Genomic DNA, 18,937 nt, shown 5'->3' on the forward strand with positions numbered 1-18,937 from the left:
TTGGTAACCATGGAGCATCGTCAAAGCCTGGAAGTGCCTTATCCGACAGATGTAGTGTCCTTCCTGCCCTACGTGTGTGAACAACTACAGACACCGTTCAGGATTCGCGTGCGAACGGCAGTACAAGGTCAGTTTGTATTTGTGCTATCGTCGTCCTAATAGTTTGGTATTTCTTGTGAGCGCTTTGAAAGAGGTAGCATATTGGAATCCAACAAAATATGTATTACTGAATGTCTTTTAATTCCGGTTTAATCGGTACTTGTAACCCATACACAGAGAAGGGAATGTCGCTGACATCTTTTAATTTAGGATCTAAAGTCTCCATTACGTTAGCTCGTAGCTTCGTCAGGTCGAGGTCGCATACCCTTGTGTAATGAATAACAGCAGTACAAACTATTATTGTTGTTTTGGTCTAGTCCTGTTTTTTCTTGATGCGTCATCGGGAAAAGAAATAATTGAACACAAGGAAACATCATAAAACAAAGCGCAATTCTATTTATTTAGTATATTTATTACACTTCATGTATCATTTAAAGGTGAACCTAATGTCTAAGGCATTCTCTATCAGTCAACCTATATAATACGTCATAAAAAATAAGCAGTAAAATTTCGGTTATTACCATAATAATATATTGTGGGGTTCATAGTGCAAAATGTATTTACTAAATAATTTTAAACAACTATCTCGTTATCGTGTTGTAGAAGTACCGTGTTATAAGAGGGTTTTGGGGAATATTTCTTTTCGTGTTTGAGTGGAACCGTGTTGTAAAATATCGTGTTATAGGAGGGTTACGTGTATTATGAACGAAAATCTTAACATAACGAACCCACTTTCGCATTCATAATATTATAGTATCCGATTTTAGTTTTGATCAAAACGAATTATTTCACCAGAAGAGTACATAAGTAAAACTGAAGAAAAATCTAAAAAGATTAGATCAAAAACAACGTTGGTTCAACGAACATCGCGCACCCAACAGTCGCAGGACGTGGACACCGCCTCCGACAGCGCCGCAGCCCGGAACACGTTCTACGAAACAGGTGAAATCGTTATTACGGCTCTGTATGACGTTTCAGATCGACTCGTAGAACTTAAATTTAACCGATGCAGGGAAATACCGCGTCTACTAATGAAAATCATCGGCCTCTGCGTTCCCTATCAACCGTACTTGAGCAAAATTACGATACGATGGTCGCCCATGAGTGGAGTTGCTTTGTACGAAGTTGCGAAATTTTTACCACAGTCTCAAGTCACTGAAATAATACTGGACGATACCTCAGTCCCAGAGAACCACTGGATGCTTTTAGAACATCCTCATCTGAAACATTTGTCTCTTGATCGGTGTAAAATTTCTGACACTGATTGTATCGTGATTGCCAACAAACTGGTCTATCCTCTGGTCGCCTCTAAGACATTGTCGATATTGTCTATCGCTTCAAATGACATCACAGACGTGGGGGCCAATGCGCTGGGTGAAGCTTTGAGAAGTAATCGCACGTTACAACACCTCAACCTTGCCGGTAACGAGATCACTGACATCGGTGCTTCGAACATTCTGTGCAGCCTCTCAGAATTCTATTTAACGACAAATGAACTAAAAACTAAACGGCAACGGCTTCTAGAATACTTGAAGCTTAAAAAAGAAGTTTACGATAAGTGTCTTCTAGAATTAACAGCATCGTCAAAAGACAAGTCGCATGACGAATTCAGCAGGCCTAGTAAAAAAAAGACCACGAGTGCTCAATCAAAGAAAAGTGTAATGTCGGTTAGAGGCGAACCTAGTTCAGCGGATACTATATCCATGAGGGCTGATATGATGACCACCGAACTTATAGGCTCATACAGTGATCCTTACAGTAGCGAGGAGACCAAGGCTCGCGGTGAGTTCGTGTCCTGTGTCGGTAATATGTCACTGTGCTCATTGAATCTTTCGTTCAATAATCTGGGATTCGCGACCGTGAAGAATCTACTTAACGTTTTACAGTATCAGGAGACGCTATGTCAGAAAACGGGACCAGGTCTAATGAGAGTGCTGATTGAGGGAAACAATATTCCCGTGGAATGTGCCGAATACTTTCTGATGGACGAGTTGTTAGAGAGAGCCGTGAGTAAGGCGGTAAAGCCGGTGCGGAAAATCGAACGAGGAAAGTCGAAAATAAAATGATGCATAAATATCCACACCTTACTAATTTCTATGGAGCTTTCTGTGTTAGTTATAACGAAATAAATTTTAGATAGATTAAAATGTTTTGGAGGTGTGTTATTTTATGTTTATAACATTGAAACTATTGTATGACAATTTCATAGTCAACAAGAATCGGTTTTTACTGCATCTTAATATTATGTAAAATCATGTTATTAGGTCGTTCTGATTCTTTCGTAATCTAAGCATTTCACCCAACGCATCACCAGTACACGGGACTCCCCTGTCAACTCTGAGCAATCAAGCTCTTCTACCCGATGATAGGTTCTGTGACCACTGGGCTTGTGTAGCGGGGAATTCGAGGAATCGTCATGACTGAAGATCCTGTTCAGGGTAATCGGCCAATTTTGTTAAATGATCATCATGTCAGCGGTCCTTTCGTTTTCAAATCAATCCGACATTTTGAAGGGGGTCAAAGTCAAGTTCAAAGATCCCGTTACATAGATATACACAAAGCCAGTAAAAACGTGTTTACACGGGGAACTGCTGCGATCTCATCCGTGTGGATTTAGATCTAAACTGCAACTGTTTTACAATACAATACTTCTATTTGTATATGACGAAGAGTCTGGGTCCAAGTTGTTTTTAAAATGATGACGTCAGCGTGGCTGACGTGATTCTCTTCATTATTATCATTGTCTTCCATAACGACAGTAATTAAAACTTACTTTTCCAAACAATTCCATTTATTAAATTTCTAGGATACAATAATAACACAAAGAGGTCCACCCATGCGGCTGTTCGAGTCAGAATGTGTGGTGTTTTTTTTCCTAAGCTGACAGCTTTGAGAGGCTATGTCCTCGTAACCCTAACGTGTAGGTGAGCTCTCGGGACTCAAATCTGGAGGTGTTGCTAACACTGGCCCTGGCAAGAGCAGTGCTTCGCAGAATCTACCACCGGATCGGAAAAGGGACCCACTGGAAAGATCTGGCGAGAAGCTCAGTGCGCTGTGTCTACGGGTTAATTTACTATCCGAGCCCTTCGTCCCAAGCGACGGGTTCGACGAAGACCGTGATCGGTGCTTGAGGTATCTAAAAGCACCGTTAGTGGATCGGGAAAATCCGAAATGACGTGTTTAGGGCGACGTCGACTGTTTACCATTCGGTCCACAGGAAGGGGTATGTAATTTCCGGCCGCCACGACAAGAGGGTTTTCACAGCACGATTCCTGAGATATGCAGCACGATCGCGATATCGGAACTCGGCTAACTTCGTGCTACGACAGAGCCTAGCCGATGAAGGCGCGTAGACGTCATCATACTTACCGACCAGCCTTCTTGAAGAGCGGTGCCCCCGTCCTAAGAATTGTCCATTCGTTTGCATTTGCTAATGTCAAGGGAAGTTTTCTAAATTGTTCTAAGACAACAAACGTGATTGTTGTACTCAATATTTCTCATAGCTTGATCACCCTATTCGCCCCTATGACGATGGTGATGTTGGAGAAGCTACAATTATTAAGCTTCTCCGACATAGTTATTATCTGTTTATTTTACTTAAATAATATGTAATAGGATAAGCCGTTCTTGTGTGATTCGCTGTGGGACAAACTGATTCTTTATCCATGTTGTTTTTTAGCAAAAATCTATATATATAAAAATGAATTGCTGTTCGTTAGTATCGCTAAAACTCGAGAACGGCTGGACCGATTTGGCTAATTTTGTTCTTGAATTATTTATGGAAGTCCAGAGAAGGTTTAAAAGGTATATAAATATGAAAATGCTCGGATTTAAATAAAAATAACAATTTTGTTTTTCCTTTGATGTGTCCCCCGTCCGACGGATTCCTTTTGTTTGTTTCAAGTTTATTTTATACAAAAGCTTAGGTCTTTTGTTTATCGATTGAGGCACTACGAAGTCTGCCGGGTCAGCTAGTACTTAATAAATAGGAAACCTATCTTCTACGACTTTGTTATAGGCAATTTTAATCAGATATAAATAAAAAAATGTATGAGTTCTTGCAGTATTTATTTACGTATAAAATTACAAATGAATTAGAATTGGGTGTTATTTAAAGTGAGTGTAGTTCAATGTTGGTGTGGGTCGTGCTGGAAGTGCGTGCGGCGCGTGCCAAGGAGCCGCGTGCGCCGGGCCTGCACGAGCGGAGGCGTGCGGGCGCGCCGCACGGGCTGGCTAGACGCCATGCGCAGCGCGCTGTACACCGGGATCTGCGCCGCACACGCCCCGTCACTAGCTACACTACACGAGGCACCTACATCCACTGACAGGACGCGGGTGCTCGACTCCGGACAGACCATACCAGTGCCACCAGAAATTTTGATCGCATGTCTGTGATGTGAGCTTCAAAAACCACTTAAATGCAGGTGGACCACGAGCTAATAATAATGATAAACTAAGCAAGACTCATATTCTTCTTCTCAGTCGTGTGCACTCTTGGCAGAGTGGTCGTGGTCATCATTTCGGATGCGCTTCACCAAACGTCACCATTCCTCGCCTACCGCGGCTCTCTTTGTGCTCAACCGAGTCATCACCCCGTCGCAACACATTAGTTACTTTAAACATTACTAGGCAGAAAAAACTCACAGTTGGCAGGGAGTCATCGAGAACAATAGGATCCTGCCGATCTGGTCTCGAAGGTAGGTAGAAGTAGTTTCCGAGTAGCGGCTCGGAGGGCGGGGCTCCGTACGTCCGGCACAGCTCCTGCTCGGTGATGTCGCGCAGCTTGTCCTCCTCCACCTGCCCCGGCACGTAGCGGGAGACGTAGCCCCCGCGCCACACCTGAACGCGATCTTAGCTTGGTACTTATGTAATGTATCTAACACGAACGGTAGTCCGTCTGCGGGTACAAGTCGGTACCACGGCCATATTATTTCTCGTAAGTTCAGCGAGCTCTCAACCTGAATGACGCCACACTCACTGAGACTTGAGGTCGTCGTCTCAAACAACATCTGTATTATATGTATTGTGGCGGGTAGCCATCATACAAGACAATACATTTGACAGATGCCTGAATCTCGCATAAGACATTTTCAAGATAAGCTTGCATATACTGGTATACTACAACAAGATCCGAACAATAAGATCGGGACCGTCGGTCTACCGAGTAATATCACCAGCTCGGTCTTTCCAGATCTTCCACCGAGCGGAGGTAATTCCGTCATCAAACCCTCAAAATATCTTTATTTCTTTATTAAATAGCCTTTAATTTTTTTACTTTTAGTAAAAGTAATAATTGTATCACCTTAAAAGTCGTAAAACTCGCAACTTTCTTGACGTCAGGCGGGAACCTTGTAAGGTCGAGACTCCAGGGCAAGAAGCTGCCCAGCGTGTGCAAGTATTCACCGGACAGGCGCCACACTCGCACGCTGTAGTCCGAGCTACCGCTGGAAGCCACAGCAGAGAACTACGATTTACAGACCACCACATAATGTCCCACGGTCCTCTTAGCACGAGTAGGCCATCGGAAAACTGACAATTCTAAGGTTTCATGTGTTGATCGAAAGAACAAACAAAAATTAAAAATCGATTTTTATTGTGAAATGCTATAATAACGTAACCGCAACCTTCCATAAATTGATAATTAGAATCCACCCAGAATATCTCATATGATATTAATTTAAGAAAAATAAATAAAACGTCGAATTGAAGTCGTTGTGGCCTCAACGTCGGTCTGGTGTTCAAATCCCGCAGGCGGGTACTAATTTTTTGTAATGAAATATGTATTTAACAAATTGACGATTGACTTCCACGGTGGAGGAATAACATTATGTAATGAAAATGAAAACCATAAAATTATAATTTGCGAAATAGCTGGTGGTAGGACCGCTTGCGAGTACGCAAGAGTAGGCACGACCACCCTGCCTATTTTTGTTATGAAGCAGTAATTTTAGGACGTTTCGGTTTAGCGAGAAAACAAGGAAAAGATGTATTCAATATATGGTGTATTTTAAATAAGTGTATCGTATATTGACCTCACATTGTTGTACCTGAACAACAGTTTGAGTTCGTCGACATAAGCGAGGGTCGTGACGCAGCGCAGGTGTGCGCGGTAGCTGTTGAGCAACAGCGGGAGCGGCTGCTGGCGGACGCAGCGCTTGGCGCGGCCCTCCAGCCGGTCCCGCCATAGAAACGGAAACTCTAAACGTAGCTTCGGCATACAGACGTGGACCTGCGAGTCACCGCGTGACTGCAGTCAGTATACAAGTGTTGTGGACGGTTGACGCCCAGATGACATTGTTATTAGAATGACCATGTACTCAAGTAAACTAGGTAACACTAGGGTAACAAATGAGCTGACGGTCCACACGATGCCATGCTATTGGTCACTGAACCTATGGACTGTGCCAAACTCACGACTGATATTGCAATGACGGTCCCAGACTTGCGCGCGGCAGTTATAGGCAGTGGTGGCACGTACTATGGGCTCAGAATACCTAACTTTATTTTGCAAAAAATCAAACAATGCAATCTCACCTCTTCGTTCCGCAGATAGTTTCTCATGAGCCAAACCTTGATATACCCGATTGTGGTACCGGTGAAGAGATAGTCATTGTTCGTGTCGGTAGCGAATGCCGACACATAGTCTCCAGCCGTGTGAATGGCCTGGAACGAGCCTTGGTATCCGCCGGCTGAATGATCCGACCAACCTTGGACCTGACCGTTCTCCAGAGAGAGCATTAGCGATGCTACAAATTAAAGATATTTTATGAAATGTTAATATAATGTGTAATGTTATCATGAATAGCTTATGATACAACACCAGCAACTCCAATTAATTCCAAGCTAGATATCTTTTATTGATAAAATACTTGAGCTGTATGATTTTTTATCGCACTAGATGAGTTAACGGGCTCACTGATTGCTTGATATTAGGTCTTTACCTATCAAGTTGCCGTTAATAGTACACAGAAAGTTAAGTCAGCTTTCTGTCAATCCAAAATATGCACCTATGGTATCTTATCAAACTTAGGTATGTTCTTTCCAAACTTTGGACAACTTAGCAGGGAAAACATTCAAGCATTAAAGAGTTTGTTAGCTTCCGCACACCTGACTTCTTCAAGAAGGCCATTGAAAAATTACGACCTTGCAGGCAGAGATGCATCGATACTGTGGCTACTTCTGTACATTAAGGAGCAACTTCCTTAAGTAAAGACCTAATATTAATAATAAAAATTTCATTAAAAGACTTGTTTCAAGCCTAAAGTTTGGTACATAGTAAGGTATTCATGAGATTTTTTTTCCATTATTGCTTAGGTGGGTGGATGAGCTCACAGCCCACCTGGTGTTAAGTGGTTACTGGAGCCCATAGACAGCTACAACGTAAATGCGCCAACCACCTTGAGATATAAGTTCTAAGGTCTCAGTATAGTTACAAAGGCTGCCCCACCCTTCAAGCCGAAACGCATTACTGCTTCACGTCAGAAATAGGCGGGGTGGTGGTACCTACCCGTGCGGACTCACAAGAAGTCCTACCACCAGTTTTATTGCCCTTGTAGGCAGACGAGTATACGGCCCACCTTATGGTGAGTGATTACCGTCGGCCATGGACTTCAGCAATGCCAGGGGCAGAGCCAAGCACCCTTCCAGTACTTTTATACGAGGAGTACTAATAAAGCAGCACGTGTAAATCGCTTACCAACGTTCATGGAGCATGGTCTGGTGAGTAAAAAGATGATTGCATGAACAGCCAACTGTCGCATGTGCTGGGCTCGGGCCGGTAGAGACACAGTCGACACTCTGCGAGCGTAGGCCTTACGCATCGCTGTCGACGCACTCACGGACTCACGTTCAACCATGCTGATGAAGGAGACTTGGTTCCACGTGACTTGTAACACTTTGGTGTTTGAGCTTACCTGACCATCTGTATCGCGAGCCGACCAATCATTTGATTTGATGGATTTTGGCATAATTTTAGTAATTCTTTATCAAGCTTATTAAATATGCCATAAACCAAACAGACAAATACTGTCTTTATAATTAATTTCCTCATCAATACTATCCGTCATTTTTCTTTCGTGAAGAAAATAAAAGACTTAATCTTGAATTTAATAAGTCGTTGGGTTCCGAGATAACATTTAGGTAAAACATTATGTCTATCGGTGCACGTATATACTCGTTTTTATCTCTTGTGTTCCCGCCAATCACAAGCCTTCCTAGCTACCTTCCTAGCTAGCTGCCGACAATCCGACAACAGTTAAATAAATGATCCTTCTAGATTTCGATTTAGCTTAGCATACTCTTCTCCGGTTGAGGATTGAATAGTTTATTCTTAAAAATTACCGACTAAATTAACCGGATAACTAATAGCTTTAATTCCACAATACCAAAGTACAAAGGCTCATAGTCCAGTTGTCGGCAGGATCGTACCCGACCTTGTGTACCTACCAGGATCTCCGCGGCAATATTTAAGCTTGACATTCAACACGACAATTGTTATCTAAAGCATAAACAACCAATAGTGAAGTTGAAGTGTGTATACCTAATAACATAAAATATAAAAAAAGGTAGGTATTACATATACTTAGTCTGGCCATAAATACTGTTATAATTAAAAATAAACAAAATATTACCTCCACCAAAACATTATATCATTTTTATATGATTGCTCATTGAGTTTTCTCATTTTGGCGCCAATACATTGTACAATATTTTGCGACATTAAAATGGAGTGGGGTGATAAAGAGAACAGAATCGCTGTGATTGCATTACACAAGTAGGTATGGAGCCAAATGCAATTTTTAAAACTCTTCATACGCTTGGTATTAGTAAAATGTTTGTGTACCGGGCTATTAATAGGTGCAATGAGATCGCCTCTGTTTGTGACAGAAAAAGATCTGGCCGTCCACGTAGTGTTCGTACGAAAAAGGTGGTCAAAGCAGTAAGGGAAAGAATTCGAAGAAATCCGGTCCGAAAGCAAAAGATTTTATCTCGGGAGATGAAGATAGCAACTAGAACCATGTCGCGTATTTTAAAAGATGACTTAGGACTTGCAGCCTATAAGAGACGTACTAGTCATTTCTTAACTGATAATTTAAAAGAGAATAGGTTGGTAAAATCGAAACAGCACTGAAGCGGTATGCAAAGTGAGGTCATAGAAAAATTTTGTTTATGGATGAGAAATTTTTTACAATTGAGCAACATTTTTACAAAGAAAATGACCGTATTTATGCTCAAAGCTCTAAGGAATCTTCCCAATTAGTCAACAGAGTGCAACGTGGGCACTATCCGACTTCAGTAATGGTTTGGTGGGATATTAGCTATGAAGGAGTGACTGGGCCACACTTTGGTGAAAAAGGTATCAAAACATCGGCACAAGTGTATCAAGATACCATTCTTGAGAAGGTATTGAAGCCCCTTAGCAACACCGTGTTCAATAATCAAGAATGGTCCTTCCAGCAAGACTCGGCGCTAGGTCATAAAGCTCGGTCTACGCAGTCTTGGTTGGGAACGAACGTTTCGGACTTCATCAGAGCTGAAGACTGGCCGTCGTCTAGTCCCGATCTTAATCCGCTGGATTATGATGATTCATGGTCAGTTTTAGAGAGTGCGGCTTGCTCTAAACGCCATGATAATTTGGAGTCCCTAAAACAATCCGTACGATTGGCAGTAAAAAAAATTCCCATGGAAAGAGTGCGTGCTTCTATTGATAACTGGCCTCAACGTTTAAAGGACTGTATTGCAGCCAATGGAGACCACTTCGAATAAGCTTTTTATACTTTAAATTGTTTTATTTTTATGTATTAAACTAAAACACTGTAAAAGAAATAAATGCTATTTGCCATAGAATTATTTTTTGTTTTCCTTTGTAACAGTATTTATGGCCAGACTAAGTATATTTTTTTCTTTCACCCCCGGAGGTGAAGTGTGTATACTTATATATTATAGCATATCATAGCACAGCTTAGTATTAGCGTAGCATTTAGTATATAACATAATTAATAGGTGTAATCTCGTATGTCCCCCTAATAAGGCAGGCCACCCAGAAACATATGCTTCTTCATAATTGTAAACTAGGATTAAGATGATTATTAAACATGGAATACACGCAAGAAGTTGTTTTCCTTTAACACCTCCCAAAGTACAACATTACAAAGTGTGCCAGCAGTCCGTTAGAAATGAGCGATAGATTCAATTCACCAACCTGGGTCTTCTCATAGAAGAAGCCCGTCTTGAAGCAGACGACGAGGACTGGGCTGAGGAGGAGGCACGAGATTCACGCTTCGAGTACTGCATCTTGATCCGAAGGGTTGGTTCCGTGCATGAAAAACGTCTATAGATAAAATAATTAGTGGGCTTGGGACCCGGGAATCTAATGATTATTAAAGTGAAACTTTTATTACATCGCCTCTAACTTTTTCGTCTGTGTGTTGCATGTCGCGTGACGGTCGGCCGCGGAGTAGGGATAAAGTGAAAGGTGCTCGTCAGAGCAGCCAAGGCCAATATGGCGGCGCCTATAGTTCGCAGCAGCTGACCGTGTAGTGTATAGAGTATTACTGCAGTGTTTGTTATGTACTTCGTATATCGCGACCCGCTCCGCTCACAGTAGTAATAAACCAGCTGTTATTACGTACGGTCGTTTCATTGCCCCTAAGTTCCGATATAACAACTGGCGACGAGGATGGGATTCGAACCCACGCGTGCAAAGTTTAGTGTTTGGCGTTAAGCGCTTTCATCAGTATTTGTATGGGTGTCAGGAACCATTCATATTAAGAACAGACCACAGACCGCTCCTATCTATTTTTGGTAAAAAAAACGGCATATCAGTGACCGCCGCGCTACGCTTACAAAGATATTCTATTATGTTATCTGCTTATAACTACGTTGTGCAATATATAAGTAACAAAAACAATATTGTGGCAGATTACTTTTCCCGAGCGCCGTTAGCTTACGAACCGAACGGGTCAGCTGATAGGAAACAAAGCGAGGAACATAGTGCTATCTCGTTTATGGATGCAACACAAGAACCAGTCTCTTTCGAACGAATACAGCATGCCACCGCCAATGACAAAACTATTAAAACAGTCATTAATTATATGCAGCAGGGGTGGCCGCGTAAGATTAGTTGCAAATTAATATTACCCTATTTTATGTGTAAAACTGATTTAGAAATTATCAATAGTTGTTTGTTTCGTGGACATAAAATAGTCATTCCGACGGTATTTCGAGATCGTATGTTAGAAGAACTACATTGTGCTCATTTCGGTATCGTTAAGACGAAGAATATGGCACGAAGTCGCATGTGGTGGCCAGGTATTGACAGCGATATTGAGCGTTTAGTTGGCAGCTGTGACGTATGCGCCGCTCAGCGCAGCGCGCCGGCCCGTGCGCCCCCCGCGCCCTGGCCGCGCCCGCCTGCCCCATGGCACCGTATTCACATAGATCAGTGATTATCAAACTTATTTCTTTTACCGCCCCCTTTGAAAATCAATTATTTTTCAGCGCCCCCTATTTTTTATACACCCCTAAAACTTTAAAACCACAATTTCATTAATTTAATTAATAAATGTTGTATTAATTTTAGTAAATGTAGTACAACGTAGTACATATATATTTGTAGATGCTATTAATGTTTCTTCATATTATTATATGTCCGTACATTGCTACAGAGCGTATATTTACAAATTTGCAAAGTAAAAATGAATTCTTCTCATCAATATGTTTGTTTAAATTCAGAATTACCAAAATAAATTGCTAGTTCACTGTACTATTACTATGCTAATTTATTAGAACGAAACTATTTTTGTTGAATATCTTTCTCATTAATATAAGATTCTCATCATAAGATAATTAAAAATTTATATTTCGACTAGTAAATAATACTACTAACAATAATAACTTATTAAACTACGAATAAGCTAAACCTGGAAGTCGTAGAGGATTTCATTTATCTGGGCTCCGTCATAGCTAGTAATGGATCCTCCGAAAAGGACCTCAGAAGGCGAATCAGTATGGCAAAGAGAGCTATGTTCCAAATGGACCGTGTTTGGGTGGCATTTTTCTCTACGGCGCACAGACTTGGACCCTCAAGAAAGCCGACCGCCAACGCATCGACGCGTTTGAGATGTGGTGCCGGAGGAAAATGCTCGGGATTCGTTGGACAGAACACAGAACCAACGAATCCATTCTTACCGAGCTCAAGATTCCAATGCACCTCCGCACTACATGCGCGCGGAGGAGTTTCGAGATCTTTGGACATATCACCAGAAAGAGAGGTGACAATCTGGAAAAGCAGCTGGTAACAGGCGAGAAGGCACAGAGGCAGAAATCCAATGCGCTGGTCGGACCAAATACGCTCCACTCTCAATACCTCAGTCCACGTTGCTATCCACACAGCCGAGGACAGGCAGGAATGGCGCAAGATGATGCAGGAGAAAGTTATTAGAGGAGGCCACGACCCTCAGAACTGAGGATTATCGACGCAAGAAGGAAGGAAACTAGGAAAATAAATTAATATCATTTCGTATTACAGATAAATATGGGTAATTTTCATATAATTTTATTTTATAATTTAGAACTGGTTCAAATAAAAACCGCTCGCTTAAGTCAGCGTTTTTATTATTTGTAATAATTAATATCTATACTAATATTATAAAGAGGAAAGATTTGTTTGTTTGTATTCAATAGGCTCCGAAACTACAAAACCGATTTGAAAAATTCTTTCACTGTTTGGAAGCTTCACTATTCCCGAGTGACATAGGCTATATTCTTTTTTGAAAAAAATTAGGTATCCTTACTAAAACTCCAATAACCCAAGGTGTAAAAATTATTTACCTAAAATATTATTTACGTCGCGTGCCCTACGAAAACTATTGATGATAGAATAAAATAATGTACTACGACTTTGTAAAAAACATTACTATTTACAAAAAGTGTCGCGACAGCATATGTCTAACTATTATAGTTATGCCGCATTAAGTGTTCTTTTATTTAAAAAAATGCCCCTGGTAAGACACGGAGTGCCCCCCTACCTTCGCCGACTGGTGGCTTCCTACTTGGAGGACAGATCGGTTACGTGTACTGAGCACGGTGGGATCGTGTACAGGTTCCCGGCCGTGCGCGGTGTTCCACAGGGGTCGGTGCTCGGCCCCTTTTTGTGGAATATCGGGTATGACTGGGTACTGAGAGGTGCCCTCCTCCCGGGCCTAAGCGTAATCTGTTACGCAGACGACACGCTGGTCATGTCTCGGGGGAGAGTTTTGCTGAGTTTGCTCGTCTTGCCACCGCTGGGGTGGCGCATGTCATCGGCAAAATCAGGAGCTTAGGCCTCGACGTGACACTCAGTAAAACCGAGGCCATGTGGTTCCACAGGCCGTGGAGAGTGCCACCTGTCGATGCCCATATCGTGGTTGGAGGCGTCCGTATCGGGTCGGGGTGCAGTTGAAGTACCTCGGCCTCATTCTGGACAGTCGTTGGACCTTCCGTGTTCACTTTCAGAACCTGTTCCCTCGTTTGTTGGGGGTGGCCGGCGTGTTAAGCCGGCTTCTTCCCAACATCGGGGGGCCTGACCAGGTGACGCGCCTTATACAAGGCGCCCACGTGGGGCCAGTCACTAGCCGTGGGGGTAGCGAAGTTGCTGCAACGGCCGCAACGCACCATCGCGGTCAGGATCAGCCGTGGTTATCGCACCATCTCTTTCGAGGCGGCGTGTGTACTGGCTGGGACGCTGCCTTGGATCCTGGAGGCGGAGGCGCCCGCCGCTGACTATCAGTGGTGGGCTAACCTTCGTGCCCGGGGCGTGGCGCGTCCCAGCCCCGGTGTGGTCAGAGCGCGGAGGGCCCAATCTCGGCGGTCCGTGTTGGAGTCATGGTCCAGGCGGCTGGTCGTAGGACCGTCGAGGCGATTCGCCCGGTTCTTGTGAATTGGGTGAATCGTGACAGAGGACGCCTCACTTTCCGGCTCACGCAGGTACTCACTGGGCATGGTTGCTTCGGTGAGTCCCTGCACCGGATCGGAGCCGAGCCGACGGCAGAGTGCCACCATTGTGGTTGCGACTCGGACACGGCAGAGCATACGCTCGTCGCCTGCCCCGCATGCGAGGGGCGGCGGCGTGTCCTCGTCGCAAAAATAGGAAACGACTTGTCGTTGCCGAGTGTTCTGGCATCGATGCTCGGTGACGACGAGTCGTGAAGGCGATGCTCGACTTCTCCGAGTGCACCATCTCGCTAAAGGAGGCGGTGGGGTGCGTGAGAGATGCACAGGCCCGCCGCCATCGAGCGGGGTCCAGGGAGGCGAATCTCGCCCAAGCCCTGGCCCTCTAAGTGTTTTTTTTTTTTTTTTATTTTTTTTATTTTTTTTTATTGCCTTTGTAGGCAGACGGGCATACGGCCCACCTGATGGTGAGTGGTTACCGTCGCCCATGGACTTCAGCAATGCCAGGGGCAGAGCCAAGCCGCTGCCTACCGCTTAATACTCTCCACAAGCCTCGTTTGAAGAAGGACATGTCATAACGCTCGGGAAACACCGTGGAGGGGAGCTCATTCCATAGCCGGATGGTACGTGGCAAAAAAGATCTCTGGAAACGCACTGTGGATGATCGCAGTGGCTCCAGGTAGTATGGATGAACTCTACTCCGGTGGCGGGCGGTGCGATGGTAAAAACGAGATGCTGGTATCATCTCGAACAATTCCTCAGAGCACTCCCCATGGAACATACGGTACAAAATACAGAGGGAACCGAAGTCCCTCCGCAGACCCAGAGGCTCCAAACGATCCGAGAGAATGGGATTATCGACAATCCGAGCGGCCCTCCTCTGTATGGAGTCAAATGGAAAAAGCTGGTATTTGGGAGCCCCAGCCCAGAGATGGGAGCAGTACTCCATGCGAGGCCGGACTTGTGCTTTATAAAGCAAAAGTCTTTGTCCAGGCGTGAAGTACCGCTTCGCTCTGTTGAGGACTCCCAGCATTTTGGACGCCAACTTGGCTTTGCCTTCCAAATGACTCCGAAACTGGACATCGCTCGAAATGTCGACCCCAAGTATCCCGATACTCTCGGAAGGTTGCAGGGATACTCCTTGGAATTGCGGCGCCATGACAAAGGGGTCCTTCTTCGCAGTGAACGCGCAAACTTGTGTCTTTATCGGGTTGAATTGAACCAAGTTCAATTCACCCCATTCGGAGACTCGCCCCAGAGAGTTCTCCACTTCAGACACAAGTTTTGATCGTCTCTCTTGCACCACGCTCCGAGAGAGACTCTGATGGCCGATATATCGCGCATCCCCCGTGCTGTCATCCGCATAGCAATGCATGCCATCAATAGACAGCATGTCATTGATATACAGGATGAAAAGCGTGGGGGAGAGCACCGAGCCTTGTGGAACGCCAGCTTTAATGGTCATGGTATCAGAACAGTCACCGTCTACAACGACCGTGATGCTCCGCCCATCCAAAAAGCTAGCGATCCACTTGCAGAGACCCTCGGGGATTCCGTAAGATGGTAACTTCGATAGAAGTGCCCTATGCCAGACCTTGTCGAAGGCCTTCGCGATATCAAGGCTCACAGCAAGAGCCTCGCCCTTGCTCTCCAAGGCTTCAGCCCACCTGTGAGTAAGGTATACAAGAAGATCGCCAGCTGAGCGACCGTGACGGAAACCGTACTGTCGGTCACTGATCAGCTGGCGATCCTCCAGATACTTCAGGAGTTGTATATTAATTATTCGCTCCATCACCTTGGAAAGCAAGGAAGTTATCGCGATAGGCCTATAGCTCGATGGGTCCGACCGGTCACCCTTCTTGGGGATAGGGTGGACGTGGGCAGTCTTCCATGAAGACGGAACCCTGTTAGTGCAATAAGAGAGGCGATACAAACGCGTTAGCGCAGGCGTCAGCTCAGGGGCGCACGTTTTCAGAACCACTGCAGGGATGCCGTCTGGCCCGCTCCACTTATGGACGTCCAGGAGTCGGAGTTCCCGCCTGACTGCACACTGTGTAAAGCAGATCTCCGGCAGGGAACTATCACACCGGAGGATGTTCGGTGGTGTGGCACCCCCGTCGTCCACAGTCGAGTTCGAGGCGAAGAGTTTGACCAGAAGGTCAGCCTTCTCTTTCGCACTATGGGCCAGACTGTCATCGGACTTGCGTAGTGGTGGGAGACTAGACCTGCAAAAGTTACCTTCTGCAGCTTTGGCGAGCGACCAAAAAGCACGGCTCCCAGAGGGATAGCTCTTCAGTCGCTCGCCAATTCTAGCAACGTGCTCCGATTTCGCCCTGGCAATAACCTTCTTGTAGGACCTGGAAGCGGCGTTATATTTCCGCCTTTCCCCTGAGATGTTAGGATCCCGACGTCTCCTGGCATTATCCCATGCCACGTATGCGGACCGCTTGAGGTGTGCAGCATCCCTGCTGGCATTATTATACCAGGGTCTGCTGCGACCCCCAACGGGCACTTCAGAGGAGGGAATAAACAATTCCATCCCCTGGAGCACCACGTCTTTAAGACGGTCCGCACAGACGTCAGGATCAGCAGAGGAAAAGCAGAACCGCCCCCATGGGTAGGATGCGTAAAATTCACGCAATCCATCCCAATCTGCTGACATATACCGCCAAACTCTTCGATACCCGGTCGTCGTTCGACGATCAGGACGAGAGAGTGGTACGGCAGCACGAATAAGGCAGTGATCAGACGATCCAAGCGGAGCGTCGACCACCACACTGTATCCGGCCGGATCTGTGGTCAGCAGAAGGTCCAACAAAGAAGGCTCGTGCCCCTCGATATCTGGGACACGGGTGGGCTGTGTCACCAGCTGGGAGAAGCCGTAGGCCAAGGCGAAATCGTAGGCAGTCCGACCCGGGAGGTCAGTGGTTCTGGACCCCAACCACTCTTGGTGGTGAGCGTTAAAGTCTCCAAGAACCACCACCTCCGCAGATGGGTACTGCTCAAGCATGCGGTTAGTCCCCTCTTGCACATGCTCAAACAGAGCTGAACCTGCATCACTGCTGTGGGACCTGTACAGGCACGCGTAGATTCGGCTACGGCCCCCGTGATCTACGCGCAGCCACAAGAGGGACAGGTCCCGTTGTTCGAGGCCCCGAAGACGGCGACAACAGACATCAGCCCGGACGAATACGCACACCCCGGCTTTACGCAGGAAGTTGTGCTCCAATACGTAGCCGGGGTATTCAAGGTATGAGGTATCATCCGGAGCAGATATCTGCGTCTCCGTTAAAAAAAGCAGGGCAGGCTGCGCCGTCTCAAGGTGGTGGTGTACGGCGTCAAGGTTGCTATGTAGGCCCCTGACATTGCTGAAATCCACATTAAATGTGGAATGGGGAGCCGCCTGTAAAACCCTTTTCTTTTTTTTCGACTTCATTAATTAAGTTGTTATATTTCCGGAGAGTAGGATAAGGAGAGGTAGGATGTTAGAGGTGAGATCGAGGCAACACCTGAATGAAGCGCGGAACATAGTACGTGCTCGACCACGGGTTGCGTGAGAGACTGACGCAGGGCATGGAAGGGCCCCCAGTCCACTCTGCGTGCGATCGCCGGGATCCACTCCGGTCTCCGACTCCGGCACGACGACCGCACGACAGAATTTTACACCGGTTGGCGGGACAGCTTCCCGGGGCGGAGTTTAGTAGAGACACCCGGGTTCAGGTCCCCTACTGACCGGCGGGCGGCAGCGGGTACCGTTTCACTGGGTCTCCCTATACCCCCGTCAAACAATCACGCCCCGTGAGTTCGCACGCACGTCTGCTCCGCAAGTTCCAGGCGTCACCAAGACTCACCCACAACAAGGAAGGGGAAAGGGAAGGGATAGAACTGGCTCTCCAACCCACACGCCGGAACACAGCTAGGCTATTTGGCGGCGGACTCTAGTTGGAGGGTGGTCGCCAGCCAGTCGGACTAAGTCCTACCACCGGTTATGTTTTCGGCTCCCGTTTAGCACCACCCAGGGGTCACTTGTAGGGAATCGCGGGTTAAACCTACGGAAGCGGGAAGCACCAACCCCCAGTTTCGGATCTCCCTCACATGTCGGCCTGGGGACCGGCGAAGGGGGCCTAAGAAGACGACGTGCAAGCTGATCTGCACACGTTTTACGCATGAGCATCCGGGCGATGGAAGGCCGGCTATCCTCAACCCACTATTCCGTAGGATAGACCATTCTAACCGGCGCCATATAGGCGGGCTTCGGACAGCGTGCCGACCGAGAGGGCTGGTGGTCGTGGCGTCGACGATCACCAGTCCGGCGTCCCGAGGGGGAGGGTGACGGGAGAGATGTGCTCCGCACTAAACGCTTCACTTTCCCCCCTTTGCCTTTTCATGAGCTCTGTCTCATGCGAGGTTTGGATGCTAGTTGTTGAGCGACAAGAGGTTTTAGTCGGTTCGACTCCAACATGCCCCGCCCTCCATCCCCAGTGAAGGGCGGAAGTCCAGCGATTTCCTCTTGACAAAAAAAAAACGTGTGGCACTCGGGAACTGCGGCGGTAAAGCTATTGCATAGCATTTTTTATCAACTTATGACATTATAATTAGACAATGATAATTTAATATTAAAACAACAATAAAACAAGACCACGCTATATTAAACCTTAGTAAAGGCAAAACCTTAACTGTCCCCTTCACACTTATAAGCTAAACCGCGCGAGAGAGAAATGTGCTCACTTTTCATGATGCGCATGCAGTGTGACGTCACGCCACGCGCTTATTCACAAACACTACACAAGCGCAACGTGTGAATATGTTGAACGCGAGCTACATGGTAAGCGGAGTGAGGGATGTTAGGTTTTTTTCGTTACGGAATTTCATGATTCGGTCGCCGCGCTCAAGGCCCGCGATAAAAGCT

At 45.8% G+C, this 18,937-nt stretch overlaps 2 protein-coding genes across 3 annotated transcripts in view; one reads left to right on the top strand and one right to left on the bottom strand.

Moving 5' to 3' along the window:
- Window positions 1-3,716, top strand: LOC149501864 (uncharacterized). Of its 2 annotated transcripts, none has more exons than XM_089732147.1 (2): window positions 1-127; window positions 895-3,716. In XM_089732147.1, exons 1-2 carry the CDS (start codon window positions 10-12, stop codon window positions 2,163-2,165), a joined length of 1,389 nt encoding a protein of 462 aa, XP_089588273.1. In that variant the 5' UTR covers window positions 1-9; the 3' UTR covers window positions 2,166-3,716. The 2 variants fall into 2 exon arrangements, with proteins under 2 accessions (XP_089588273.1, XP_089588274.1); XM_089732148.1 differs by having other exon boundaries at window positions 898-3,716.
- Window positions 3,711-18,937, bottom strand: part of LOC114247284 (WD repeat-containing protein WDY) — a 27,454-nt gene continuing 12,227 nt past the window's right edge. The window contains exons 12-18 of the mRNA XM_028180205.2: window positions 10,301-10,429; window positions 7,796-7,956; window positions 6,634-6,845; window positions 6,147-6,328; window positions 5,402-5,543; window positions 4,744-4,938; window positions 3,711-4,367 (exon numbers count right to left, since the gene is read on the bottom strand). Coding sequence (XP_028036006.2) covers window positions 4,227-4,367; window positions 4,744-4,938; window positions 5,402-5,543; window positions 6,147-6,328; window positions 6,634-6,845; window positions 7,796-7,956; window positions 10,301-10,429 — 1,162 coding nt within the window. The 3' untranslated portion in view covers window positions 3,711-4,226. The remainder of the gene's footprint in view (window positions 4,368-4,743; window positions 4,939-5,401; window positions 5,544-6,146; window positions 6,329-6,633; window positions 6,846-7,795; window positions 7,957-10,300; window positions 10,430-18,937) is intronic.

Source organism: Bombyx mandarina, chromosome 12 (genome assembly GCF_030267445.1).
Source record: "Bombyx mandarina strain Sakado chromosome 12, ASM3026744v2".
Lineage (NCBI taxonomy): Eukaryota > Metazoa > Arthropoda > Insecta > Lepidoptera > Bombycidae > Bombyx > Bombyx mandarina.